Consider the following 27,566-nt stretch of genomic DNA (forward strand, 5'->3'; position numbering starts at 1 on the left):
GAGGAAGGCGCATGGCTGTACAGTTCTAGAAGTATAAATAGATGGTGTATCACCCTTTCGTCGGCATCTAGCCCAGATGATCCAGCTGTACACAACTGGGATGTGGGGGGAGAGGGATAGTCCAGGGTCTCTAATAGGTCATGCCCTTTCCCTATAAGTTACTGGGTAGTGGCATCTACCACTCAAGGTCATTTTACAGCCAGGACTGGAGGGGTCATGGGCTAAACATACTCCACCAAGTCTCTCACCTTTCTTTGTGGAGGCCAGCTCATCCTTCAGTTTTTTCACTTCACCCTGCAGTGCTTTACTCTCTTCTTCACCTGCAGCGCCTTTGGTGTCCAGATCTGTTACTTTCACCCCTGCTTGCTGAAGTTGCTGAATGAGAAGAAGGAGAGAAGGTTAGAGGACACAGGAGAAATCAATCCATCAATGAGAAATAGCTTGACACAAGACTTAATGTGTGTGTACAGACAAACCCCCGTCCTGTACATGGTCAGCTGGCTTTTCTCCTGACCCTTTTCCCTAACCTACCTCGCAAAACTTCAGTGTCAACCCATTTCTAGGACAGTTGACACAGCCAAAAATACTAGATAGGCAAACCACTATTGCAGAATCTGAAGAAGCAATTTTGGGATTCCTCTTTAGCTCAGAGACCAGGGGCAGCAGAAGCGGCTGCCTGGAGGACTCCCAAGGAGAGGGAGAGGAGAGGAGAGGAGGCTGAGGGAACGCTCCACAAGGGAGGGTGTTTGAAAAAGTGTGAGAGGCTGCCAGCACTGCAGACAAGGAGTGACATAACTGGGCTCCTGAGCCCCACAGGTGTGCCACAGAAAGAATGCAGTTGTTTAAGGGAGCCACAGGCTCAGAAAGGTTGAAAACTTCTGCTCTAAAGGGATGGTCAGCATGACATTCAGAGGTCTACAATTTCCCTTGGCATGGCAAATACACATCTGCTGAGCATGACAAGTCTCCATGTTTCCTTCCAACCTGAGAGCTAGAAACCTCGCAGAAACTGGTACCCATTTGATGCTGGGCTTCCCAAGAGGAGAAGAACTATAGTGATGACGCCCCTACCCCTCTCCTGCTCTGAGGCTGAACCTTGGGCAAGGGGCAAAATCCCTGTCCTCGTGCTTTGAAGGTCTTAGCAACCAAGTCATCAAGTATGCAGAGCCATCAAGTTTGCAAACACAGGTGCAGTGGTTTAGCATTGGGGGGGGGGGGTCCACAAGGGCAGACTCCCCGGGCACAAAATTTGAACACCAGATGCTGCCTCATTATACAGCTGCATGCTTCCATCACTGGGCTCCATTGAAAACAGCTTTCCCATGCGACTCAGGAAGTGACCTCTCCAGATAATGAAATGACTCTACATCTCTCTGTGATCTCCTGGGTGACACGGATGCCGTTAGGCAGTTGAATGCACATGCATCCGTTTCCCTCCTTCCCACCCTCCCCCTGTGTGGCCCCAGGAACTGGCAACCCATGCTACGCCACCGCACAAACAATCCTCATATGAGAATGGGGAAGCTTAAGAGTGAGGCCTGCCCAAGACCAACCAAGAAGCTCATGGATGAAGAAAGGTTTGACCTGGGGTCTACCTATTGGAGGACTCTGGGCAATTTCATTTTTACACAATAAAATGCCCCATTTGAAATACCTGTATCTTGCTTTATAGCCCGGAGGTGCTCTCAAGAAGTGGCTTACGAAAGTTTTCCAACTAGGATGATTTAGGCTCTTGCCCTTTTCTATTGCCAGGCAGCAGGTCCCACCAAAATCCTTTTGCCTCCAAGGAGCAGGGAGACAGCTGCCTCTCATGCACAGCCTGTGGTTGGATTAGGTGAGAGACTCGCATGCCATGTTCCACAAACTTCCCAGCCACCTCATTTCCATCCTATCACTTTCTCCCTTTTTTTGATGCATATGAAATGCCACCCTGAATCCTGTTGTTCTCCTAACATTTCTTACTTTGGAAAAATCCCTGAAGGAAAGTATCCCATAATAACCAGTCAAACAATAGGCATACTGCCTACACACCCCTGGAAATGCCAACCGCGAGTGTATGAAACAACGAACGTTGCTTCTGGGCAGTGCAAAGGGAGCTGGATAAGCCCAGGACAGAAAAGGGGACATTTTACTAGGCAAAGAGAAACCTGAGATTTTGGAAGAGAGAAATGGCTGCTGAAAAGACAAGGCATGGGGGTGTGAGGAGGAGAATCTTTCATCCTCAAACTGAGCCTCCATTGGGGGGGGGGGGGGTTGCACAAGCTTTCTCCAATCATGGTTCGTCTTATATGAGAAGAAGCAGTTGTGATTGCAAGCACTGGCATGACAAGCACAAAAGCGACAGCCTGACATTAGCAATGCTATGTATAGAAAAAATGTTATACAAGACCTTCAGAGCAGAGAGAGATGCCCAAGCCTGTGGCACACGACACGACAGCAACTGAAGCTGGGTGGAAAATCAGCACAGACCAGAATGAAGCGCTTCTTCACACAGAACAGTTAAAACTGTGGAATCCGCTACCACAAGGTGTATTGATAGCCACCAACCTGGGAGGCTTTAAAAGACAAGTTCATGGAGAATGGAGCCTATCAAAGCCACAAGGTCTACGTTCTGCCTCCACTGACACAGGCAGTGAGCCAGGCGCCCAGAGAGGCTGCTGCTGTGCCCGGTCCTGCTTTTGGACTTCCAAAAAGCATCTGGTTGTGAGATCATCAGCATTTTATTTTTATGCCGCTTTTCCACAGTTAAAAACAATGCTCAAGGCGGCTTACAACATGACAAGATTTACATAATTACAAAAGTCATAAACAATAAATACAGTGGTACCTCGGGTTAAGTACTTAATTCGTTCCAGAGGTCTGTTCTTAACCTGAAACTGTTCTTAACCTGAAGCACCACTTTAGCTAATGGGACCTCCTGCTGCCACGCTGTCGGAGCACAATATCTGTTCTCATCCTGAAGCAAAGTTCTTAACCTGAAGCACTGGGTTAGCAGAGTCTGTAACCTGAAGCGTATGTAACCCGAGGTACCACTGTAAACCACATCAAAAATACACAACCAAATGGAAAACAATTTCCACATAAATCAAAATCTAAAACTAAGATTACAGCATTAATATCAGTTTGAAATGACATAGGTAAAAAATAACAGCAATTAAAAAAAGAAAAACGGAGCCCTCTCTGCCCAGCAGCGGTGCCAGAAGTCCTTGATGGAGCCCGTCAAGCGCCACCCTAGGCCAGTTGGTGAGTGGCAAGGCTGGGGCCCTCAGGCACTGAGCAGGGGAGTCGTCCTGGGTAGCCTGATCCAGCAAGGTCCTCAAGTGTGTTTATATCCTGTGCCCTCCATTTCTGGAAACCCTTGCTTCTCTCCATTGCTCAAGTAAAAGGGACCAAACCTTTAGTGGTGCAGGCGCTGCCCTGTGGAACTCCCTGCCCGTAGATGTTTTGCAGGAACTAGCCCAGATGTCTTTTGAAAACCATACCATTCTAAGCCAGATCTTTGTAATATGAATTCTCTTTAACAAATCAGGGTTGACTGGTGTTTTATCTGTGTTTATGCTTTCATGGACATTTTGTTGATTTTATTCTCATGTTGTATACCACATCTCTCTCTCTCTCTCTCTCTCTCTCTCTATATATATATATATATACACACACAGAGAGAAACGAGATTCAAAATACACAAATATTCAACTGTGTCGCACATACAACTGCTCCATTGCCACTTCAAGGGCCACTGAATCTCCTTTCACAGAAGTTACAACATGCATGGATTCTTAAATTCAAACTGCTTTCAAAATGGCAACCTAAAAATATCCTCCCTCGTGTTCTGCAGCCGTTATATGGAGATGTAGAAAGTGTGCATCTGCTCATGCCTGGGTTTTGCAGGATGACACTATTCCGTCAACCAACTTCAAAGGCTGTGTAATTGCTTCCCACCAGCTACAACACATTATTCCAGCTCTCCTGTGACAATCTGAAAAGGTAGAAATCCTCAATGGTAGATCACTGCACATCTGCGGTAGATCACTGGCTCCCCCCCCCCCCAAAAGAAGTTCAAAAAGTTTTGCTCCTCCAAAAAAAGCTCGACATTTTTTGCAGCCCCCCCCAAAACAGGGCCCCCCTCTCTCCTCCCTTCCTATAAAAAGCTCAACAACTTTGACCTGCATCACCCCAAAAATGGGGGTAGTCTTTAACACTATGAGTAGATCGCAGTCTCTTGGGAGTTGGCCACCCCTGCTATAGGCAATGTCCAATCTCAATCATGCTCAGAGTAACCCACTGAAATCAATGGAAGCTTATGTCATTGAATTTGTTGGCATCAGCCTTTGAGTTCACACATCAACGTGAGAGCCAGTGTGGTGTAGTGGTTAAGAGCAGTGGACTTGTAATCTGGTGAACTGGGTTTGATTCCCCGCTCCTCCACATGCAGCTGCTGGGTGACCTTGGGCCAGCCACACTTCTCTGAAGTCTCTCAGCCCCACTCACCTCACAGAGTGTTTGTTGTGGGGTAGGAAGGGAAAGGAGAATGTTAGCCGCTTTGAGACTCCCTAGGATAGTGATAAAGTGGGATATCAAATCCAAACTCTTCTTTTTCTACCAAGTAATTGGTGGCCAAAATGAAGGACACAGAATCTTTTGTTAAAACTCCCCTGCCTGGTTACCTTGAAGAGACTGACCTGCCACACCCAAGAAGGGGCTGTTTATAAAACTGCCTTAATCAAACAAGAATAGAAGTTCGACCAGTTCCCGTTGTCTTTAGAATACACAGTTCCCTCCAACTTGGCTGGCCTTAAGCAGCCAGGGATATGGGCTGAGTACACACTACACATTGAAAGCACATGACGTCCCCCAGGGTCCTGGGAACTGTAGCATACCCCCTCACAGAGCTACAGTTCCCAACACCCAGCACCTACAGTTCCCAGTATTCTTTTTTTTGGGGGGGGGGAATCATGTGTACATAGCCAGTTTTTAGAGAAGCCTCTGCATTCACTTGATCCTCTTTGCACTCCCCTCCCAAGACATACTGCAACAGGGCCGGGGGTGAAAGGAAAGCAAAACAAAGATGAAAAAAGAAAAAGAAAAATCACACCTACAAAGAAAACTGTATCGTCATATTAATCGTTACTATTGACTTCCTTCCTTTGTTCTGAGACCTCATCGTTTTTAATCATTCTGTATTGTTGTGTCTAGTGCAGATTACCTCTATCTTTATACCTCTTGCACCATTTTTCAATTTCTTTAACCCTGCAAAGCTTCATTCATTACATCCCGATATACTTACTCCAGAACAATGTTTTTTCATATATTCTTTAACACAATCCCATTCTTTTACTAATTTTTGGTCCGATTGTCCCCTTAAAAATGCTGTGAATCTTGCCAAATATATTCACAAAATTTCATTTGCCATTCTTTTATTGGTGGTATTTTTTCCCCTTTCCAATTTTTTTGCAATGAGCATCCTGGCTCATTGCAGGATGCTCCAACTCTACAATTCTAAGGTTCTATGAAAATGAGTGAGAAAAGGGGAAATTTCCTCCCAAACCAGAGTGCCACATCCCTCACAAGAGATAAGTTTTAACTGGAATAGAAAAGTCCATTCCAAGCCAATCTCTAGCTGTGCCAGTCTGTAGTGCCAGAGAACGGGGGAGAGAAGAGCTCTCCAAAAACAGCTGCAAGGGACTGGGGCACTATCAAAAGCCCAAGTCATAATCACCACCCTTGAGCAAGGTTTGCATTTTTATCTTTGCATCCTGTTTATGGCTACAGATTGAAGACACACCAAAGCCGATACATTCAACCACCACCCTACTATCCAGAGGGTCAAGGCTGTCTTGCTAATGCACAGTCCTTATTTATTTGACTCCATAAAAATTATTGCCATATTTAAGGCAGTGCCCTCATGTCAACCCAGCGTGATGGGGCTTGCCTGCCCCATATGGCGGGTAGTGGTTTAAAAAACATAAGGTTTGAAGGCTGTTTGGTACACAGGCAAATGTGAGGCCTCTTACCCCGCTGCAAATGGAAATTCCATGAATTTCCATGCTTAGTTCTATTGGTTAGGGAGGACAGAAAGTAGGGCTGGGCCTCAGAGGAGAAAAGCTGGCAAAGGAAAGAAAGAAATTGAATGAAAGGGAGCTGCCCCCAGGTTGGAGCCCCACCCCCCAAAGCTGAAACTTGAGAATGCAGGGGCACTTTCACCTGTTTTGTCCATCATGCGGTGGAAGGAAGCCTGCTCTTTTTTTATTTTCTAAGGAAATCTGGATTCTGCATTAGAAGCTGCAGCTGCCGTGAATTCCCAGAAACTCCAACACACTTGCCATGCGACAGAGCTTGCCTTTCACAGCCGCACTCTCCACGTGAGGAGGGGGTGGGGAAGACCTGGGATCTAGTTCAGGATTCTTATGAAGCAAAGCCGAGGTTCTCAGAAGTTTCAAGGTCTTGTAGCTGTAAAGATTGTGGGACTATTTAGCAAGCCTATGTTTAGGGAACTTAGAAGCTGCCAGGTACCCTTTTCTTTTCTTTTCTTTTTCTTTTGCAAGGCGGAGGGGGAAGCAGATGGAAACAAAATATTTCAGGTGTCAGGGTTTTACAAACTTTTCAGACATTACAGTGGTACCTCTGGTTGCGAACGGGATCCATTCCGGAGCCACGTTCGCAACCTGAAAGGAATGCAACCCGCGTCTGCGCATGTGCGGGTCGCAATTCACCACTTCTGCGCATGATGTCATTTTGCACATCTCCGCATACGCGAGTGGCAACACCCAGAAGTAACCCTTTCTGGTACTTCCGGGTCGCCGCGGGACGCAACCTGAAAAGACGTAACCTGCAGCGTTCGCAACCCAAGGTATTTGGGTACTTGTTCCCTCAGGGCGAGACGGGTGTGAAGAGGCCTTGGGCATCTGTGCTTGAGTAGAAGGGTGCAAAATCACTAGTGCAGACTGGTTATTACCGCTTTCATCATTTAAGTGCAAGACTACACAGTGCCCTGCTTCATGGGGGTGCCTTTCCGTTGCTGCCAGCTTACACACGGTGTTTTGTTTTTCAAAAAATAAATGCACAGTGAACTCTACAATTCAAAAGCTTGCAGAAACACACACTGAAAAACACCCAGCCACCCTAAAGCAACGGTTTCTGGTCTCAATGAAAGTTTGCCGTTGAGAGGTGCAGCGACTGGCCAACCAAACTACACTTTCCTCCTGTGTTACATCTGAGTAGACATGTGCACAATTGTACTGCAGTGAATTCTTATCTCCCACACAGAAGGAGAGATGGCGCAGCCTGTTGCAAAGTTCTAACCTTTGCCTTCGGTGGGGAGGAGGGATTCCACAGCACGCACCCACACTCACTCACTCACTGTGTAGTATTATTTGCAGAAAATGATTCCTAGGGACTACCCTGATCTCATAAAAACTGATCACAGGAAAAATGCATCCTGGTTGCTGGGGAAAAGGAATGGAAACTACAGGAATTCCAAGGACCTGGAAAGAAGTCTGAAGCGGGGAAAGAACACAGAAGAGGAAGGGGAAACAGCAACTCTTTAGACCACAGGAATAACTGGTGTCCAAGCAACTCATTGGCTAAAATGGTTGGAGCAGTCAGTCCATCTTGTTTCACAGAAATTTCTTAGACGAGGTACCTGCATATTTTGCCTCCTATTTCTCTGTCTAGAAGGGCAAGAGACTTGCCTCTTTAGAAAAAGGAAAGCTCAGAGTCCAGAGCCCCTGCCCAAAGGCACCAATGAAAGCCTCTCCAGGTGCCACCTTGCTTGTGGGTGCTGAGATGGTGACCTCCACCATGTAATATTTCTCCTGGCAGAGCACAATGTCCTATACCAGGGATGGAGAACCTGGCACTCCAGATATTTCTGGGGGGGAACTCCCATCAGCCTCAGCTAGCATGGCCCACAGTCAAGCATGATGGGGGCTGTAGTTCAACACCAGTTCAGAGGGCCGCAGTTATAGTTTCCCTTTGCAAGATTGTCACAAGCACCATGCATGATGCTGAAAGGTTTGGGAGTTTGTTTTTAAAAGAACCAAGCAAGAAGATTTCCAGTAGTCAGAAGGTAAGGCTTCAGAGGAGCTTAGCTCCTTCATTAGATCATCCCAGTGTTCTCAAGGCAAAAAATCAGCAAAGCTATTTGCCATCCAGGAGATGGGGCGGGTCATGGCCCTGGCACACAATCTTGGAGGGGAGCAAACCAGCATCTCTGTCGCGCCCTGCCTGGCTCCGGCAGTGAGGACTGGGTGAGTGCCAAGGGCAAAGAGCACCCTCTGTGCCCCTCCCCTGCCCGGCGCATGAGCACCTGCCTGGCAGCGTTCAGCAGCAAGAGCTGGGCGAATGCGCTCCACTCCCACTGGTGAGCATTTGCGCCACCCCTGGTTCTGGCAAATGGCGCTATACCCCTGCCCAGAAGAGTTTGACCTACAACACCTCTGCCTGGAGGCAATTCCAGGAAACGCAGAAGAAGCATTTTGGATTTGATATCCCGCCTTTAACTCCCCTTCAGGAGTCTCAAAGCGGCTAACATTCTCCTTTCCCTTCCTCCCCCACAACAAGCACTCTGTGAGGTGAGTGGGGCTGAGAGACTTCAAAGAAGTGTGACTGGCCCAAGGTCACCCAGCAGCTGCATGTGGAGGAGCGGAGACGCGAACCCGGTTCCCCAGATTACGAGACTACCGCTCTTAACCACTACACCACACTGGCTTGGAGGGGTCACCTGCTCGGCATGCAGAAGGTCCCAGGTCCAATTCCAGATGTCTCCTGGTGCCAAGAAAGGGTCCCCAAGCCCCAGGAGACCACCTGCTGGTCACAGGTAGGCCACAGTGGGCTACATCTTCCTCCCCACGCCTTCACTGAAGAAAAATGTGGTGGACGGAACAAAGCCTGCCTCACATGTAAATTCAGAAAGTGTGCCTTGGCTACTGGAGGGTTAGCCAACACCATCTTGAACCCATTTTGAGGTATACTCCATATTTAGGTGCCAGCAAGCCTCTCACCAACACCAGGCTATCGAGGGAGCGGGTTGCAATGCCAGCTGCTTCAAATGCTTGGCATTTGCTAGTGCAGCAATCTTGTAGGTCAAAGTCACCCACCAAGTATTCCTGAAAAAACAAGGCACCAGTGGGCGATTAACCCCTTGGGTAAGGTTACTGCCATAAAAGGGGACCGGGTATATAGTGTGACAGACAGTCTCAGAGCCTTATAGGATTACAGACACCAACCAATACACCCATAAATCAGACCTCTGAAGTCTGAGGATGCATGGAAGTGTGCAAACTACTGCCCAGAGGGGCCACTGCACCTGTGTTTCCTCAAGAGCAGAGGGACTAGCATCCAGCAGGGCCACCCGCTGCTAAAACTGAGGGGAGCCTCAAAACTCACATTTGTAACAACACTGCAGCAATCTGACAAAGTCAAAACTGCCCCACGGCAGCTTCCCCTGTGCCTCTGGCCCAGGCAGGAGACCATACCTTCTTTAGCTTGTCGTTCTCCTCCATGTACTTCTTGGCCGCATCGCTAGCTCCTTCTGCCTGCTTCTTGAAGGCTTCGTTCGAAGCCAGGACGGTGGCGTGCTGGGAGATGAGGGTGACCAGGCGTCTCAGCAGACTGCAAGGACAGAGGCAGAAGGTGGCTCAAAGAGGGCATCGCAAACCAAGTCAACAAGAGAGTTAAGACACACACAGAGAGGTCTTTAGATCTGGGTCTGCTGTAAAGGGAACTGGAGTGACCTAGTTGATAAAGCACCGGGTTCAATTTCCAGGTCAGTCACAGGCTTCCCAACTGGCCTTGGAAACGAGGATTTTGTACTGGAAACCGGGAGTGACAGTAGCTTTCTTGCCCACCAAGGCTGTCTCTGCATACTGGGGAAAGCAAGCAAGGAACACAACTTGGCCTTGCCCAAGGCTAACCAGGTGGGACTTGAATCTGAACCCAGTAGTGCTTTATCAGCTGGATCACTGAAGCCCCCACCTCAAGTCATAAAACGACTGAGCCATGCATACCCGTTGGGGAAAACAGAACAGCGAGGCCTAACAATGTCTCTGACCAGAGAAGACCGGTAAGAAAATGGAAGGCCGGTCTTGCCATCAACAGGATCATGAGTTTAACTGCAGTAGAGAAGACTGTGCTTCACATCAAAAGTTCAAGGATGGGGACCTGTGACTTTCTGGATATTGCTGGACCACCATCTCCCACCATCCGTGGCCACGGGCCGAGCTGGCTGGGGCTGACACAACCTGGAGTCCAACATTATCCATAGAGCTACTTAGGATCCCCATTCCTGCTTCATGTCAAGGTTCCGCAAACCTTTGATAAAAGAAGCTGCCTTATACAGAGTCAGGACATTGGTCCATCAAGCCCACTATCGTCTGTACCCTGACCAGCAGAGCTTCTGCAGCACAGGAGTTCTCTCTCCACACCAAGACAGAGGAGAGCAAAAGGCAGAAGGATCTGTGGAGCGCTTGGCCAAAGCCTTTGCTGCCTCCCAAGTCAGGAAGTGGTTGTGGCCCCTGCCAATGCAGGCACAGCTCCACACTGAGAACCCATTCTGCCAGCCCTTCTGCAATTGTTTGTATCAAAATATGGCCTCTCTTACGAGGTTGTTGCTCACCAGGGCTCTCAGCTTAGAGACAGCTTCTTCTCCACCTGCTATCACCACTGCTTCCCTCCATCTTAGCCTTATCACTTCTTGCCCCATTCCCACCAGAGGAGCAAGAACAATGAAGCAATGCTTCCTGGACTTGAAAGAAGCCACTGCACGTCACCCTTTCAAGGAGCAGCTCCTTTTCAGCATAGGAGAAGAGAAGAGTTTGGATTTGATATCCTGCTTTATCACTACCCTAAGGAGTCTCAAAGCGACTAACATTCTCCTTTTCCTTCCTCCCCCACAACAAACACTCTGTGAGGTGAGTGAGGCTGAGAGACTTCAGAGAAGTGTGACTGGCCCAAGGTCACCCAGCAGCTGCATGTTGGAGGAGCAGGGATGCAAACCCAGTTCACCAGATTACAAGACTACCGCTCTTAACCACTACACCACACTGGCACCACAGGAGGCAGACTAATGTACAGGGAACCATGCAGAGCCAGCCCCCAGAGTCACTGCAAGGCGCTACATTGCAAGGCTTACGCAAGCCCTTCCGGCAGCTTGGATTGGCCATGGGGAAGGAAGGCTGCCACATCCAGGAGCCACCAAGCAGATCGATCGTGACAAGGGAGTGCCAGGACACAGGCCAAGAGTGGCGCCCACAAAGCTCAGCCTTGGCCAGATGTCAAACAGGCTTTTGCCACCACCAGATGACCACTGTCTGTTAGAAGCCACAGACCGAAATGCTGGTCAGAGAAGGGAGTGAGGTGGCAATAAACCCAGTGCAAGGCAGAGATGGCCCTCAGCACAGATTCCTCTGGCTGCAAGAGCTGCCATCGCAAAGCCACAAAGCGGAACGAGAGAACGCTGGCAGTCCCTTCGAGTGCTTCAATGCCAACTGAAGCCCAGCGCAGGGTGGCTTGCAGCTCTCGCCTGGAGAAAATGCTCCATCCCGTTTTTTAAAAAGCTTCTCTCGATAGCGAGGACACAAGAGAGGGAAGGGCAAGCTTTGTACCTTTCTGAATAACCGCCTTGCAAGTCAACGTGCTTTCAAGGGCAAGGGAAGGGCAAAGCCACCTTGGACAAGCGTTATGGGAGTGAGATCTGGCCCAGGACTCCCAGTTCCCTCTGTATAGCCATTCTGAGCACGGACAACAAACACATTTTGCAACAATGAAAGGGAAAGTGAGCTGAGAAGCTGCAGCCCGAAGGCCAAGGGCTGAGCTCACAAGACCAGAACATCCTGCCTCCTGGCCAGACACTCACACACAGAAAAGATATGGAAGCCGACAGCTCCCCCCCCCCCATCCCTACTTCCAGCCCCAGCTGCACAGTCAAGCACATTCCCTTTGTATGCAACTCTGCACCCAGGCTGTTGATTTATGGCCCACAGGCATTGTTCACACCCTTCGCCAGCTGTCTTGTGCGGCCAAACGCGGCTGCTCATCAAACCAGAGAGCTGGCTGGACAGGCACCGTAGTGGACACAACAGAGACCCCGCAGCCTGCTCACAGTGCCAAGAGGACATGAGCCCTGGTTCAGCCGGCCTCTGTGAGCAGCTGCTGCCAACGGCAAGGACCACTGGCAATGGAGAAGGGGTGAAGCAGGAGGTCCCAGGTTCAATCTCCAAGTGGCATCTCCAGGTGGGGCTAGAAATGCCCCCCACCCCACCTGAACCCTGGAGGCCGTGGCTGCCAATCAGCGTGGCAAAATCTAGATCAGCCTTTCTCAGTCTGTGGGTCCCCAGATGTTGTTGAACTACAACTCCCATCACCCCTAGCTAGCAAGGCCCGAGCTGAGGGATGGTGGGAGTTGTAGTCCAACAACATCTGGGGACCCACAGGTTGAGAACCACTGATCTAGATGGACAGCTGCTCTAACTCCGCATGAGGCCATCTTCCTCCGCTGGGGGAAGGGCCACATCTCGGTGGTGGAGCGTCTGCTCTGCATGCAGAAGGTCCCAGGGTCAGTCCTCTGCACCTCCAGGTAAGGCTAGGAACACCCTCTGGCTGAACCCTGTACAGCCTCTGCCAGCCTGTGCAGACAATGCTGGGCTAGATGGACGAATGGTCTGACTCTCAACAGGTTGCAAAATGAATAGCAAACATAAAAACCCATTATGTGGGCAGGAGAAGAGAGAATAACTTTAGGAATTGGAATTTCATCTCTTTTAGGCTTCTTACTGTTAATCTCAGAAGCTTCTTAAGAAAAAGTTGGCACGAAGGGCCAAGGGCTGCCTGGCCCTCACTACAGTCCAAGTGCCCAGAAGTGGTGGTTCTGTCCAGAGAAAGCGTCCGGCATGTGCTCATTAGGGCATCACTTTGTGGCTTAATCCCCAACTCTGAAGAGTCTACTCTACTGGCTTGTAGACTCAGCTGCTGTCCTCATCCTCAGGAATTTTCAGTAAGAGGTAAGAGATTATGCACGCCTGCCACCTTGTGGCCAGAGAGAGCACAGCAGGCTGCTTCAGCCTCTGCAACTACAGTGGTACCTCGGGTTAAGAACTTAATTTGTTCTGGAGGTCTGTTCTTAACCTGAAACTGTTCTTAAACTGAAGCACCACTTCAGCTAATGGGGCCCTCCTGCTGCCACTGCGCTGCCGGAGCACAATTTCTGTTCTCATCCTGAAGCAAAGTTCTTAACCCGAGGTACTATTTCTGGGTTAGCGGAGTCTGTAACCTGAAGCGTATGTAACCCAAGGTACCACTGTACTTGACTCTAGTCTAAACAGCAGCAAACAGAATACACTGGTACCTCGAGTTACATACGCTTCAGGTTACATAAGCTTCAGGTTACAGACTCCGCTAACCCAGAAATAGTACCTTGGGTTAAGAACTTTGCTTCAGGATGAGAACAGAAATTGTGCAGTGGCAGCAGCAGCGGGAGGCCCCATTAGCTAAAGTGGTACCTCAGGTTAAGAACAGTTTCAAGCTAAGAACGGACCTCCGGAACAAATTACCGTAAGTTCTTAACTACAGGTACCACTGTATGCAACAGGGGTTGGAAACAGGAGGTCTTTGGTCAACCACCACCTGGTCCTCACAGTCAAGTGGAGGCAAGAGGGAGCAAGCAGTGCATGCCCAGCTACTGCATAGTCCCATTATTTATTATTATTTGTATACTGCCCTTCATCTGAAGATCTCAAGGCAGTTCAAAGCATAAAAATACGTAATAAAAACACAAAATACCTAATAAAAACAAGAACTATTTGTGGGAACTGGAGTCCAACAGCATCCAGAGGGCCACCTCTTAGGAATCTTAGCAAGTCTTGGATAGTAAGCGGGAATACAGAAGGCACTGGGAATAAGGCATTGAGATGAGCAGTTGCATCAGTTGCAGCCAGATTGCATCACCCTTCGCACCCACTTCTTGCCAGTAAGGCCAAATTGTCAGTAAGGCCCTTGACATAGTTCTTGCAGATCATGTAGCTGTATAGAAATTTTGACACCCTGCCTCCTCCAAGAGGCCTTCCAAAAGAGCTAGGCTGCTGTGCCAGACTGATGCTGAAAACAGGAGTCCTGCTCTGAAGATTAACCGGTTTTTTACAGCATAAGCTTTTGATGGGATGGAAGCCACCCAGACAGAGAGAGAAAAGAAACAGAGAGATAGCACCCAGTGAGGCTCTAAACAGCCTAGGACCCTCGTACCTACGGGACCGCCTCTCCCGGTATGCCCCACAGAGAGCCTCAAGGTCCATAAACAGCAACACCCTAGTTGTCCCGGGCCCTAAGGAAGTTAGATTAGCCTCAACCAGAGCCAGGGCCTTTTCAACACTGGCTCCGGCCTGGTGGAACGCTCTGCCTCATGAGACCAGGGCCCTGCAGGATCTGATTTCTTTCCGCAGGGCCTGTAAGACAGAGTTGTTCCACCTGGCCTTTGGCTTGGAGCCAATTTGATTCCCTCCCCCTCTTTCTTTTTTCTTTTTCCTTTCTCCTCCTGTGATGAGGCTGCATTTTAATATTTTAATGTTTCAATATTTTAATGTTGTATTTTAATCTTGTTTTTAAGTTGTATTCATTCAACTTGTTTTTATTATTGCTTGTTAGCCGCCCTGAGCCCGGCCTTGGCTGGGGAGGGCGGAGTATAAATAAAAATTATTATTATTATTATTATTATTATTATTATTAACCAGGGACAGGAAACCAGTGTGGCCCTCTAGATCAGGCATCCCCAAACTCTGCCCTCCAGCTGTTTTGGGACTACAACTCCCGTCATCCCTAGCTAACAGGACCAATGGTCAGGGATGATGGGAGTTGTAGTCCCAAAACAGCTGGAGGGCCGAGTTTGGGGGTGCCAGCTCTAGATGCTGTTCTCCAGCCCTGACCTAAACAGAGCAACACAAATGGGAGCAGGGAGAAGAGGCAAGCCCCTCTGCAGCTCACATCACGCTCATTGTTAAAGCTTCCAGAAGGGAGAGCAGGGAAATGTGATGAAAACCGTGCCTCCTTTTTGTACAGCAGTGGTTTTCAAATCTATCTTCAGGGAGTAATTTTTAGTATTACTTTGCCTGCCAATCTGCACATCTCACAGTTGTTGAGACAACCTGGGCATGCACCGTGCGAACAACACTGCAGAAGGTTAATTGCATTGCTTATGCAAGGGTGGGGAGACTTTTTCGTCCACTATGGGGGCCAACCTTGACAGGTGAGTGGTGCAATCCATCCCAGAGGCGAAACTAGGCTTTATTTCACTTGGGTCAAAGACTCAGTTGGGTACCCAATCCCCCAATGCACATTTGCATACACACACACACACATACACACACACACAGCCTGGGAGCCTCAATGGCGCCCCTCTGGAGGCTTCACCTGAGCAAAAACCCTGGCTAGCCCCCGCCTCCTATAGCTACAGCTCTGAGGCAGACAACACCAGATGATTGGCCACCCCTCCAAATTCATTGTGCAGGGTTCCCAAACTTGGCGTCACAGCGCAGGAGGCATTGCCAGCCCTGTGCCTTCCATGTTCTGTAGGCTGAAAGAAGCACAGGCAGCTTCAAAGAGCAGTTGTAAAAAGGGAGAAGCAGCTTCCACTGAATAGAAACCACATGCCCACCTCAAGCAAGGTGCGTTCCTACTGCCCATCATTTGATGCCATGACTGGGAGTATCCCTTGCTCCAGCAAAAGAACAGTCAGGAATCCACTTTAAGCTCCTGGTTGTTCCTTTGAAACCCCACCCTTACCTGTCCCAAACCTGCTATCATGTATGTGGGGCGCTGGGCCTAGATTCACAAAAAAGCCTTGTAGGCCAAGTGGGCAGGCCTAGCTAGCCACGTTTGGCCCGTGGGCCAGAGTCTCCCCACCTCTAGCTTTGCCATCCTCTCAGGTGGTGCTGTGGGTTAAACCACAGAGCCTAGGACTTGCCGATCAGAAGGTCGCCGGTTCGAATCCCCGCGACGGGGTGAGCTCCCGTTGCTCGGTCCCTGCTCCTGCCAACCTAGCAGTTCGAAAGCACATCAAAGTGCAAGTAGATAAATAGGTACCGCTCCAGCGGGAAGGTAAACGGTGTTTCCGTGTGCTGCTCTGGTTCACCAGAAGCGGCTTAGTCATGCTGGCCACATGACCCGGAAGCTGTGCGCCAGCTCCCTCGGCCAATAAAGCGAGATGAGCGCCGCAACCCCAGAGTCGGCCACGACTGGACCTAATGTTCAGGGGTCCCGTTACCTTTTATGCAGCTCTGCAGCCAACACCTACGGTGCAAGAGAACCAGGCAAAGCGTCATTAAGGGGAGATGTCAAAGCCTGCCTAGAAGCTTTTCTCTGTAAAGGAGAATATATGGAGGCCACCCTTGAAACGGTGAGAGGGATGCTCCCAAGAGAACTCTTTGCTACTATGTGCAAGAACTACGTCAAGGGCCACAAAGTAAATAATTTGGTTCTTACTGGCAAGAAGTGGGTGCTAAGGGTGATGCAATCTGGCTGCAGCTGATGCTCCCCTCAATGCCTTATTTCCAGTGCCTCCTGAATTCAAACCTAGTATCCAAGCCTTACCCAGATTCCCAAGCATCTGGCCCAGGGATTGGGAAATGGTGGCCCTCTAGATGCTGTTAAGACTCCAGTTTCCATCAGGCTCCAGGCAGCATGGCTAATAGTCAGGGGTGATGACTCTGGCTGGCCACGCAGCTTGCCCACCACCAGATCTGGCCTCAGCAGTGCCCCTGAGGTACTCACAAGGACATCAGCAGCGAGAAGCCAGCAATGTAGAGGTTCCGCTGGGCTCGGAAGAGCTTCATGTGATAATGCTCCACAGCCCCAGGGTTGGTCTGCAGGTTCACTTTCTCGGTCACATCGTCATATTTCCGGATCTCACGAATGGCATCTGCAAGTCACAAATTTATATACGAGTCAGAGCTCCGCAGACTGACAATTTATTTGCAAGCCTTGCTTGAACTTAAGCTCTGGTTGGTTTCTGGAGATTTCGTCCCAAGCCCAGCCCATTGCCATGAATCCATGAATCCAGCTGCAGTCTTTGACAAGACTCCACCAAAAGCCATCATGCCACAACAGCATGTGTTCCAGACAGAAGTATAAAATGGAGGTAGGTTTTGGTCATGCCAACTTGAGAATGCTGTCCCACTGACCAACGGTAGGGTCCCCAAAGCAGGTCTTAGACTGATGGGAACATAAACAAGCTTTTCAGCTGCCCCCACACAATGCAACGCTTTGCTACCCTCCTACCATGAGGAGCCTCTGGGTAATTTCCACTGGTCCAGAATATAGTAGCATAATTTCTATCTAGAACTAACCTCCAGGAGCGTATCTCACCTTTCAGAGCAGGGCTGGGGACCTGTGGCTCTCTAGCTATTTATGGACTCCAGCTCCCATCAGCCCCAGCCAACATGGCCAATGATTGGAGATGATAAGAGCTGTAGTTCAACAACTACTTTGGGGGGGGGGGTCACACGCTCCCCAGCCCAGTCTCTGAGGAGAGCGCCATTAGCTGCCAGGTTGTTTTCAGGCCCAGTTTAGGTTGTCGGCTTCCAATCTTTAAAGCCCTCAGTGGCCTTGATCTAGGAAGCCACTTAATGAGCTCTTTCTCCTATACTTGCCACCCACCACATTAATTAAGATTGACACATGAGACGTTACTTCATGTAATCATGATCATCTGAGGCAAGATCAGCTGTCACCAGGAATAGGATATATTCAGCATGGCGCCCAAGTTAAATTCTCTCCTGAGAGAAATCTGTCAGTTCCACTCCATTGTCATATATTTCAGGGCTTTTTTTTGGTTAAAAGAATAATGATAATGAGGTGCCGGTTCTAGGATCTATACCAAAGTGCTGTGGGTGCCAGCACAAAATGGCTGCCATGAGCATCAAAGAAACAGAGGTACTATTAGAAGGGGGCGGAAGGGCCCTGCTTCTCATGCTTGAGAATTAAGCCAATGTTAGCTGAAAGGTCTGTGTAGATGTAAGACAATGTCACCCCTCCTTCATTCCGTTCCATTCTGAGACAGTACGAATGCTATTTGGGTATTAACATTACAAGCCATTTTGACAGCCTAAGTCATGGCAATGCATGATTGCAAAATAAAGTTTTGACTCCTCACTGACTGTGCTAAAGGTGAAACTATTTCCTCACATATTTAGCCTTGCCAAGTATTCTAAAAGCAGCGGACTTCCAATACCAGGCAATACGTTGGTCACATGATTGTGCTGCCCAGGCTTCTTTTTCTTTTAGCAGCAGAAATTGCTGGGGTGCAATTCAGATGGGGATCACAGTGCATGGATCGGGGTGTGTGTGTGGTGGTGACCTACTCCACAGCCTTTTTCTTGCTAGAAAGCCACTCTTCTGCTTATTGCCCCTAAAGGTGTGATTTGCCACAAGCAGCTTGGGAGGCAATTTTGAGGGGGGAAATGTGTGGAGAGAAGGGACAATTCCCTCACCCCACAAATCCTACCCAAAGTCAAACCCCCACAGCTGTTATTTCCAGAAGGAAAATCAAGCTCAAGTCACATGGCAAAGATATCATCCAGTCTGGGTCAAATATGATAGTCAGGTTTCAAGAATATATGGGGTTAGCAGGATAAAGGTAACTAAAGTTTGAAGTGACTGAGAACTAAAGCACTGAATTTCTCCTCCTCCTAGGCCAGGTAGGGGATCCTGAGGCCCAGAGGCCAAGTGCACACCCATCTACCCCCAAGACCTCTCTATCTGGCCCACATGACTCTCTCCAGGACACAGCCCACACTAGCACCTGCCCCACTGTCTCCTTGAGGACTTTTGCCTGACTGGAACTGAGAATAGAGAGGTCTGCATAGGAACCCCTGGATTTTACATGACTTGAATGGAGCCTGCTATATGCAAGTGAGTAATGTCTGGGGTCCTACCCGTTTTTTTGCCTCTGGCCATGCCCATTTTGTGGCCCCCAGGAGGAAAAAGTGCCCTATCCCTGCCCTTGACAATTATTACAAGAAAGCCTCTTCAAAAGAAAAGAAAAAAAAGCCTGTGCAACAACTTCTTCTGCTAGCGCAATGGGGCTTGCCCCTCCAGTTGGCTCTGGGGGTCAGGAGAACCACTGGGACAGCAGGCAGGTGGAGGAGAAGGCAGCTCATTTCATCAGGAAAGCAGAAATGAGTGAGCCGACAGAGCGATCCGCTTGGCTCTATGTTGAATTCATTCCCTAAAACAGGGCGGCTGACTGATGACCCATGGCCTGGACTTGCCTTCTTGTGGTGCCACATGAACAAGTCTCATTTTGGTTCTATAATAAGTTTCTGCATTTGTGTGGAATACGGCACACAAGTCCATCAGCTCCATCCCTAGGGAGCCCCAACAGCCAGACGGCACAAACTGATGGGATGGTGCTCTACTCACTCATAAAACAAATGCATTCCAGCATTGCAGTGGGTTGGACTAGATGACCCTCAGGGTTTCCTTCCAACTCTACAATGCTGAGTCCATGAAAGGGATTTGTACAGAAAAGTGCACTTCTCACCCTCACTGTCCCACTGAAAACTCCAGGGGACAGCAGAAGCCAACTTCTTGCATACCTTGCAAGCTCAATCTCTGCATGAACTGCAGCTTGCATGTGCCATTTTAACACTCTTGCGCTGCAGAGTCTCTCTTGCCAAAGGAGCCAGAAGCAGAGAAACCTGCTGAAGAACAGCCAGGAATGTTTCACAGGGAACAGCCTACCTGTCACTGGGCATGTGCTGCTGGCTAGAACGCTGGATTCTGGGCCATCACTGCAGGTGACTTTAGAGGCAGTGACAAAGAACATGGTGCCCTCCAGGTGCTGGCGTACTGCAACGCCTAACAGCCTCAGCCAGCATGACCAATGGTCAGGGATGATGGGAGTTGTAGTTCAGGGGCAGCTGAAGGGCGCCATGTTGACCATCCTTGCTTTAGGGGAAATTGAGTATCTCTAAGACAACAGCCCAGCCACAGCATCTATCTTAATGGAGGGGGAGGTAAGAATGTGCCCAACTTCTGATCCAATTTACAGTGGTACCTCGCAAGACGAATGCCTCGCAAGACGGAAAACGCGCAAGACGAAAGAGTTTTCCGTTTTTTGAGTCGTTCCGCAAGACGAATTTCCCTATGGGTTTGCTTCGCAAGACGAAATGTCTTGCGTGTTCTTGCGAGTTTGTTTCCTTTTTCTTAAAGCCGCTAAGCCGTTAATAGCCGCTAAGCCGCTAATAGCCGATAAGCCACTAATAGCCGTGCTTCGCAAGACGAAAAAACCGCAGGACGAAGAGACTCGCGGAACGGATTAATTTCGTCTCGCGAGCCACCACTGTATTTCTAAGCCGTTTCTCCATCTCAAAGGCCTTCAAAGTGCCGGCAACCTTATCTTTTAAAAATATAGAATTCTGCACCATAAAACTGGATCAGGAGCGACATGCACACAATCCAGGGGAGAGCTTGTCCACAAAGGAACTACATAAAGGCTGGGCCAAGTGCATAGCTGTCAACCTTCCCTTTTTTGGCGGGAAATTCCCTTATTCCAGCGCCGTTTCCTGCTGCTTCCTGCTGCTATCCCAGATTGTTAGATATCCTGTAGACTGTCCCTGGGACAGGTGAGGCTGCTGACCCCTTATTTTCATATCCGAAAGTTGACAGCTATGGTCAACTGTCAAAATGCGAGCAGGGAGAGGGGGCCAAGGCAGCCCTTCAGGGAATGGAGTTCCATCATCTGGGAGAAGCAACCCAAAAGGCTCTGCCCCATGTAGGGGTAGATGGGCGGAGTATAAATAATAAATTATTACTATAAATTATTATAACAGTGGCAGAGCAGAGCATCTGCTGAGGACCTCAGAAGGCAGACAAGTATCACATGAAGGAGGCTGTTTCCTGAAATGCCCTGATGCAAGGGACTTAAAACAAATTGGTTTGCTTTATGTGGAACTGGTGTAGTGGAGGTAGGGGTCAAAAGAGCAGCCTCATTTCACAAGGCTTCCAGGGTCTCTCCCCCACCCCCCATCTGAATAGAATACATTGCCATAACCCACACAAAAGATATTTGGCATCCTAGCCCAGCTGCTGATGCAGAGTTGTCTACTCAACTGTCCTGAGCAGTTAAGTTGAAAGAAGGTACTTATAAAGCAGAGGTCTGTCATCTCCACCACTTTCACACCTGCAACCCCCAATATTTTGACACCAGCTTTTCTCCTCTGATTTATCTTCAACTCTTACTCTTCTAGGATTTTCCACAGCACAGAACTGCTTCTGATTGCCTTTTGGATTGCACAGCCACCCTGTGAGGAAGACCCCAAGAAAATTCATGGCTGGGCAGCATTTGAACCTCAATCCTTCACGGCCAAACCCAGCACAGCACTCTGGGCAAAGCCCTACCCCAGCTACATGGAGGGAGATGAAAGGGTGGTTCTCCTGAATCACTAGCCAAGATAAAGTTGAGCGGGTGTGGAGAAAGGCCCTGAACCACAGCCACGTTCCTGTCCCCTTTCTGTCACAGTGCTGGGCTATGAGCAGCTCAGAGAGCACAGGAGGAAGAAGTGGCCCAAGGCCCTGGGGACCTGTCCAGAACCTGGCAGGCACAGGCAGAGAAGCAAACGCTCCCATGAGTGGGTGAGGCGAGAACACCCACCCCAAGCACACTGGCTTCCTTCCACTCACCAAGAAACAACAGGACCAGGATGACTATGAGCACAACAAAGAAGGTATTCCCATAGGCCAACATTATCTTCACCAAGCGGGACTTGAAGATTTTCTGCCATCTGTGGAAGAAGGTTGGAGGTTAGGATCAATGCTTTGCAGGCAACAAACACAAACACACTTGACCGCAACACAGGCAGCAGCTTGTTCTGCTATGGGTGGGGAAGCAAAATGGAGGCAGGGCCCAGTTTTTCCTCTCTTGGGCTATTTAGGAGGCTGTGGACAAGCGACGACCAAGACTACTATGGTAAACTTCCAAACGCAGTTGGCCTATAACATTCCCATCATCCCAGAGTATTAGTTACACTGGCTGAGCTGATGGGAGTCTCAGCAATATCTGGAAGGCTCTAGGTTCCCCCTTCCCCACCTCCAGGGATTTACCACCTCCCCGGTTACCTCTGCCTAACCTGACACCATGGAGGCACTTTCAGGCAGAAGGCATTTTGGGGCTACATCAATGCCTTGGAGGGAGTGTAACTCTCCTAGAAGAAATCAAGAGACAACTTGGTAATTGCCAAGCAACTAATGAAGAAGCCACTTTCCTCCCCATCCCCAGACAGCCTTCTGTCTGGGTTAAACAGCAGTGGAAGAGATGCCAGAAGGAGATGGGAGGAAGGAATGGGGGGCGGGGAATGTGTATGTTGGGAAGAGAACTCAGCTTCCTGAGAGTCTTGCATATATTTTTTTTTAAAAAAGAAAACTAAGGTTCTAGGCCTCATAGCTGGGAAAGTATGTTTGTAAGGTGAGTAGTGCCTACGAAAGTCTCAAAAGCCAGAGGAGCCGCCAAGGAAGGCTTCCAGGAGCTAGAGACAGAGCTGAAGTGTCCCAGGCAGCTCTTCGCTTCTCCCAAAAAGTTAGATTAGCAAAACTATGCAGGGTTTAAGTAGGTCATTTTAAGGATTGTGACACATGGCACCAAACACAAAAGTATTTTTTAAGCAATTGCCTCTCATTTTCCAATCATGTCACACAAAAGATTCCATCAACAATCGGATTTCATTAACTGAATTATGCAAACTAAGTTTACGAGTGTTAGAAATTCAGATATAGATCGCCAAATGGCACCTTAAACCAAGGCTGCGGTCACCCCAATGGCACCATTCCCCACCCACCCCATGGGACGATGACGATTATTATTATTATTACTATTTCCATTTCTATACTGCTTTGTATTTTAAAGAACAAATCTCTGTGTTTTACAACACATTAAAACATCAAATAAAACAATTCAGAATAAATCTAATTCAGGCTTCAGGGAAAGTATTTCAGATTCTTCTCGAAGTGGCATTTTGTTTTCCTCAGTCGCCAGCCTGGCATCCAGAGATCTCCATGTGGTCACAATTGAACCCGCACCAGTCGCAACTGGCTAATTCCAAACACCGTTTACAAGTTTATGTAGCAAAACATGGCTTTTCTTGCTGCAGAATCTGCAAAATTTGGACTTAGCAGGCTACAGAATTTTATTTCTTAGTGCATCAGAATACAAACAGCCCTGACGGTGAGCTTTACTATCAACCTTTGTAATAGTAATAAAAAATTACTTAGCCGCCCTTCTATAAAGTCCCAGAGTTGCAGCACTTTTTAATAGGTATTTTAATCAGCTTAAAATAAATTAGTGTCGTAGAATAGGGTGGTTCCTAAGAACACTGTCCAAGAACTATGTCCTACATAAGGGCTGTTGCACCATTTCCTAACCACAACCCCCCTGAGCTACTTAGCAGACGTTTGACAATAAGGAACTTGGCTAAATAAATGGGAGTGACTTTTCATCCACCTCCTTGTCTCCTCTCACAGATTCCAGTGACAACCAGGTATTAAAAATAAATTCCCATCGGTCTGCAAGAGCTAATCACTCAACCACTGTTTCGTTGACAGGCATCTGCCTCCTGCAACATCCTAGAAACCAAGGCCGAGAGAGGGTGTGATTGCGTCCTTAATTGTGTTACACAACAGCTGTGGCCTGGAAAGGCTCCTAGGTTCCCCCGCAATCCCATCCCCACCTCAGCTCACCTTGTTGCTGAGATAAAGGGTATGCACAGGAGGAAAACGAGGAGGACTTCTGCATAGAGGAAGGTGGCCACAGCCGCCCACTGGAGACTCATCATGAGACGCTTGGAAGGGACTTTACGTTGGAGAGGCTGAAGACTTCACGGCTAGGATGCAATTCTTAGCTGGAAGAGAGAGAGAAGACACTTGAATATGAAATTTGCTGGGCAAAATCCCCTATCTTGTACCCTCGCAGCAACAACCGCTCAACTCCAAAGCTAAGGTTTAACCTGTATGGCACACTGAAGGAGGGAGAAGCCTCAGCTATTGGTTCCCCCTTATCTATTTAGGCAGCGCTGGGTAACCTATGGTCCTCCAGATGGCAATGGACTCCAAATCCCATCACCTCCAACCAGCATGGTCAATGGTCAGGGTTGACCACTGGGAGTTGTACAACATCATCTAGAGGACCACAGCTTCTTCCCCTCTGCTTTCAAGACTGGCTAAGCTTACATACCATGCGAGTTCACTGCCATCTCAGAGGACAACCTTTGAGTAAGCTCAGGCAGGATCTGCCTGCAGGATCAGAGGCGGTGTATCTTGCTGGGGTTCCACAAGTGGGGCAAGTGCTGTTGCCTTTGCTATGGGCTTCCCAGAGGAATCTGGTTTGGCCATTATGAGAACAGGATGCTAGACTAGATGGGCCTCTGGCCTGATCCAGCAGGGCTCCGATGTACTTAAAGTCTCTAATGTTCATGAAACCCACATCAACCCCCCCCCCAATGTATTTGGCACAATGGTCAGAACATGTCGTTAAGCTGCTCAAGAGCTGGAACAAGTTTGTTCTTTTTCCTTAGGGAATTAGGTTCATCCTCACATTTTAGCATTTATTCTTTTGTACCTTGTGAGCTGCCCAAAATACAGGTTATATAGTTTGTTTTATGATAATTTGGATTGTTCCTATCTTTGTACAGTTTATCATCATCATTATTATTTTAATTTAGTACCCGCCTTTCACCCTAAGGTTGCAAGGCGAGTCACGACAATTAAAAAACTGACAACTGAACAACACAATCACAAAAAATAGGGAGGGTCCTAGTCTGTAATTTTATGTACACCACTTAAAAACGTTAATGGCTTAAATAAATACATAATGGCTTAAATAAATAAATATATTCTTTATATTAAATAAATATATTCTTAACACAGCTTGCTCCATGGGAGATTTCTCTGTTTGCAATCCAGACAGAGATGGATACATTAAATGCCCTTTGATAATCATCTGCTGTCTCTTTAGATCAAGGCCTCTTTCTCCTCCCCATCTCCATTTTGATTTTACCTTCAGATTACGGTTGGGGGAATCTGTGACCCTTCAGATGTTACTGGACTGCAGCTCCTTCCCATCAGCCCCAGCCAATGACCGATGGCCAGGCTTGTAGCTCCACAACTTTGAGGGCCACAGGTTTCCCATCCCTGCTTTAGGCACAGTCTAATGCAAATAAGCAGGGGCCTTGGGGAAGGGTCTGACACCCCAAGAAAAACTCTTTTAGGGAAAGAAACAAAAGTAGCGCTTTCTGTTCAGTGCCATCTTTCCTGCGCAAACATTTAGGGAGTGATGCTGCCATGGACACCAGGCTAGTGCCCCACCTAACAGGCAGTTCATTCAGTAACAACTTGCAGGCCTCCAGCCCCACAGCAAGCATCAGTGTTTAGAAGCAAGCAATATTTCACCCTTTGCTACCTTTACAACCTTTGCAAAGACCCAGTGGATGAGTTGCATTTGAGACTAGAAAGCTCTTCTCCAATTATTTCAGCATATTATTTGAAAAAGTGCAGGCATGGAGGCAACCCTGGAACAGGCCCATAAATGCCAGGACAGCAGAGGGGTCACCACAGCCTGTTCGCTTCCTTTTATCTGAGCATTTGGTGCGGAAATAGCCCACCAGGGGCTTAAACAGACCCTTGCAGCAAACAGGGGTTTCGTTTACCGTCCCCTGCCTCACTTCCACGCCCAGAGAAAGCACCAGAAAAAGTTCTGTCCGCCTCCCCCAGTGTTACACCATCAGCCACATTCAGAGAACACGTGGGCAGGGCAAGGAAAATCATTCCCTAAGCAGTATGTACTTGGAGCACAGCCATCAAGGCAAGGTGCAAAGCAAATTTTTGGTTTCCTATGGAAACCTAAGGCCTTAAAAAGGCGGCGGGGGGAGTTCTTTCTAACTCTAAAGCTTGCTTCTAGGTTGTTAAAACTTTAGAAATGTCCGAGCAATAAGGCAGAGCCGTAGCTACGAGGGGGGCGGGGGCTAGCCGGGTTTTTTGCCCCGGGTGACGCCTCCGGGGGGGGGGGCACCAGCCTGTGTGCGTTCGCAAATGCACGGGTTTTCTTTTGCCAGTCTGGGTCTTTAACCCGGGTGAAATAAAACCTAGTTTCGCCCCTGCAAGAAGGCAATGCATTTTCTCCCACGCTTTATAGCCAGCAGAACCAGCCGCAGGATCCAACAGAGCTCCTGCGAACCACCGGGGAGGCAGGATTGTTGCAGAACCGGTCTGTGCGCGCCTCTTCCCACACAAACGCCCAGCAGGAGCAGCAAACGGAGAAACCTGCGCGCTGACGGGTTTCGTCCGCTGCCTCCGACGAGCCTCGCCCGCAGCGCTCGCAAGGCAGGCAGACACGCAGCCCAAGAGGAACGTGGGGAAGAGTTGATTGCGCGCGACTAAAGGCTGGCCGCGCCTGGGAATGGGGGGGATTCAGGGGCGCGCGCCTCTTGCTTCCCGCCCCCGCCAGATTTCCGAGGGGCAAGAGGGGGAAAGAGGAGGCTGCCGGGGTGGGGGGCGGGGAGGCAGCGAGAAGCCACGCCGGAGCCCCTCTCTCCCGGGCAGGCCTCGGCCTCGGCTGCCCGGCGCCCTCTGCGCGCCCCTGCCCCGCTCCCGCGCGCTGCCCCCGGGGCGAAGGCCGGCCGGGCGGCGCCCCACTTACCAGGCCCTCCAGCAGAGCCCAGCTGCGGCCGAAGTCGGAACTAGAAGGCTGGCAGGCCCCGCCTCTCCCGGCGGTGGGCGCGGCATCCCAGGGTCTCGTCGGCCGGGAGGAAGAGGGCGGCCGAGCCGGGCGGAAGACGCCTCGCCGCCGCCGCCGCGCAGTGCATGCCCGCCCGCCCGCCCTTGCTGCGGCGGCTTTATTCTTAGTTTCTTATTTGGTTCGGTTTCTTCTCATGCAAAGGGAGGGACTCCGCAGGGAGCGCGAGCCCCGGCAAAGGAAGCGGGCGCCGTAAAAGAGCAGAAAAGTTGTTTTCTTGGGACTCTCGAAAGGGCTGGAGTTGCGCACATGCGCGCCTCCAAGGGACCTCCATTTTAGGTTGGGTGCTTGCAGTGTGGGGCCGCCCTATTGAGCCGATGAGTCGGCTTTGCGGCTATAAAAAAATGAAGATGCATACAGATAGCGGGCACACGCTCCGCAGAAAAATGGGAAGGGGGGATTCTTGCAACAGAAAAATACAGATCGGCCTTGCTTTCCTCGACTGGTTCCTGCCTCCACTCATTCTTCTCTGACCGATAACGAGCAGCGGATCCTGGGTCCCTTGGTGGGAAATTGGGACTTTTAAAAGTCAACCCCAATTTTTATTATAATATTACTTAACTTTCCACTTTTGCATGATAAGCTGCGCCCAAAAAGCAGCCCACAGCAAACGTTGCAAAGCCTTGAAAAGACAAACGTGCAAGATGCAGAGTGTGCCAGTAAATATTTTTAAAAGCAATTTAGCAGACGCAGAATAAATTGAGTATTACCCCCCACACACACACACACACATACAAACAACTCACCCAACACCAATCTAGGCTTAAGTACATAAATACAAAGCAAAAAGGAAAGTTAACCCACA

At 49.2% G+C, this 27,566-nt stretch overlaps 1 protein-coding gene across 1 annotated transcript in view; it reads right to left on the reverse strand.

The window, feature by feature from the left end:
* The window catches only part of BCAP31 (B cell receptor associated protein 31), a 37,637-nt gene extending 10,824 nt beyond the window's left edge, over positions 1 to 26,813 (reverse strand). The window contains exons 1-6 of the mRNA XM_080987464.1: positions 26,666 to 26,813; positions 23,713 to 23,873; positions 21,664 to 21,764; positions 16,753 to 16,900; positions 9,474 to 9,609; positions 249 to 375 (exon numbers count right to left, since the gene is read on the reverse strand). Of these exons, the coding sequence (XP_080843590.1) occupies positions 249 to 375; positions 9,474 to 9,609; positions 16,753 to 16,900; positions 21,664 to 21,764; positions 23,713 to 23,807 (607 nt within the window). The 5' untranslated portion in view covers positions 23,808 to 23,873; positions 26,666 to 26,813. The remainder of the gene's footprint in view (positions 1 to 248; positions 376 to 9,473; positions 9,610 to 16,752; positions 16,901 to 21,663; positions 21,765 to 23,712; positions 23,874 to 26,665) is intronic.
* Between the last annotated feature and the right edge of the window lie 753 nt (positions 26,814 to 27,566).

Source organism: Podarcis pityusensis (assembly GCF_964106645.2).
Source record: "Podarcis pityusensis genome assembly, chromosome: 17".
In the NCBI taxonomy this organism is placed as follows: Eukaryota; Metazoa; Chordata; class Lepidosauria; order Squamata; family Lacertidae; genus Podarcis; species Podarcis pityusensis.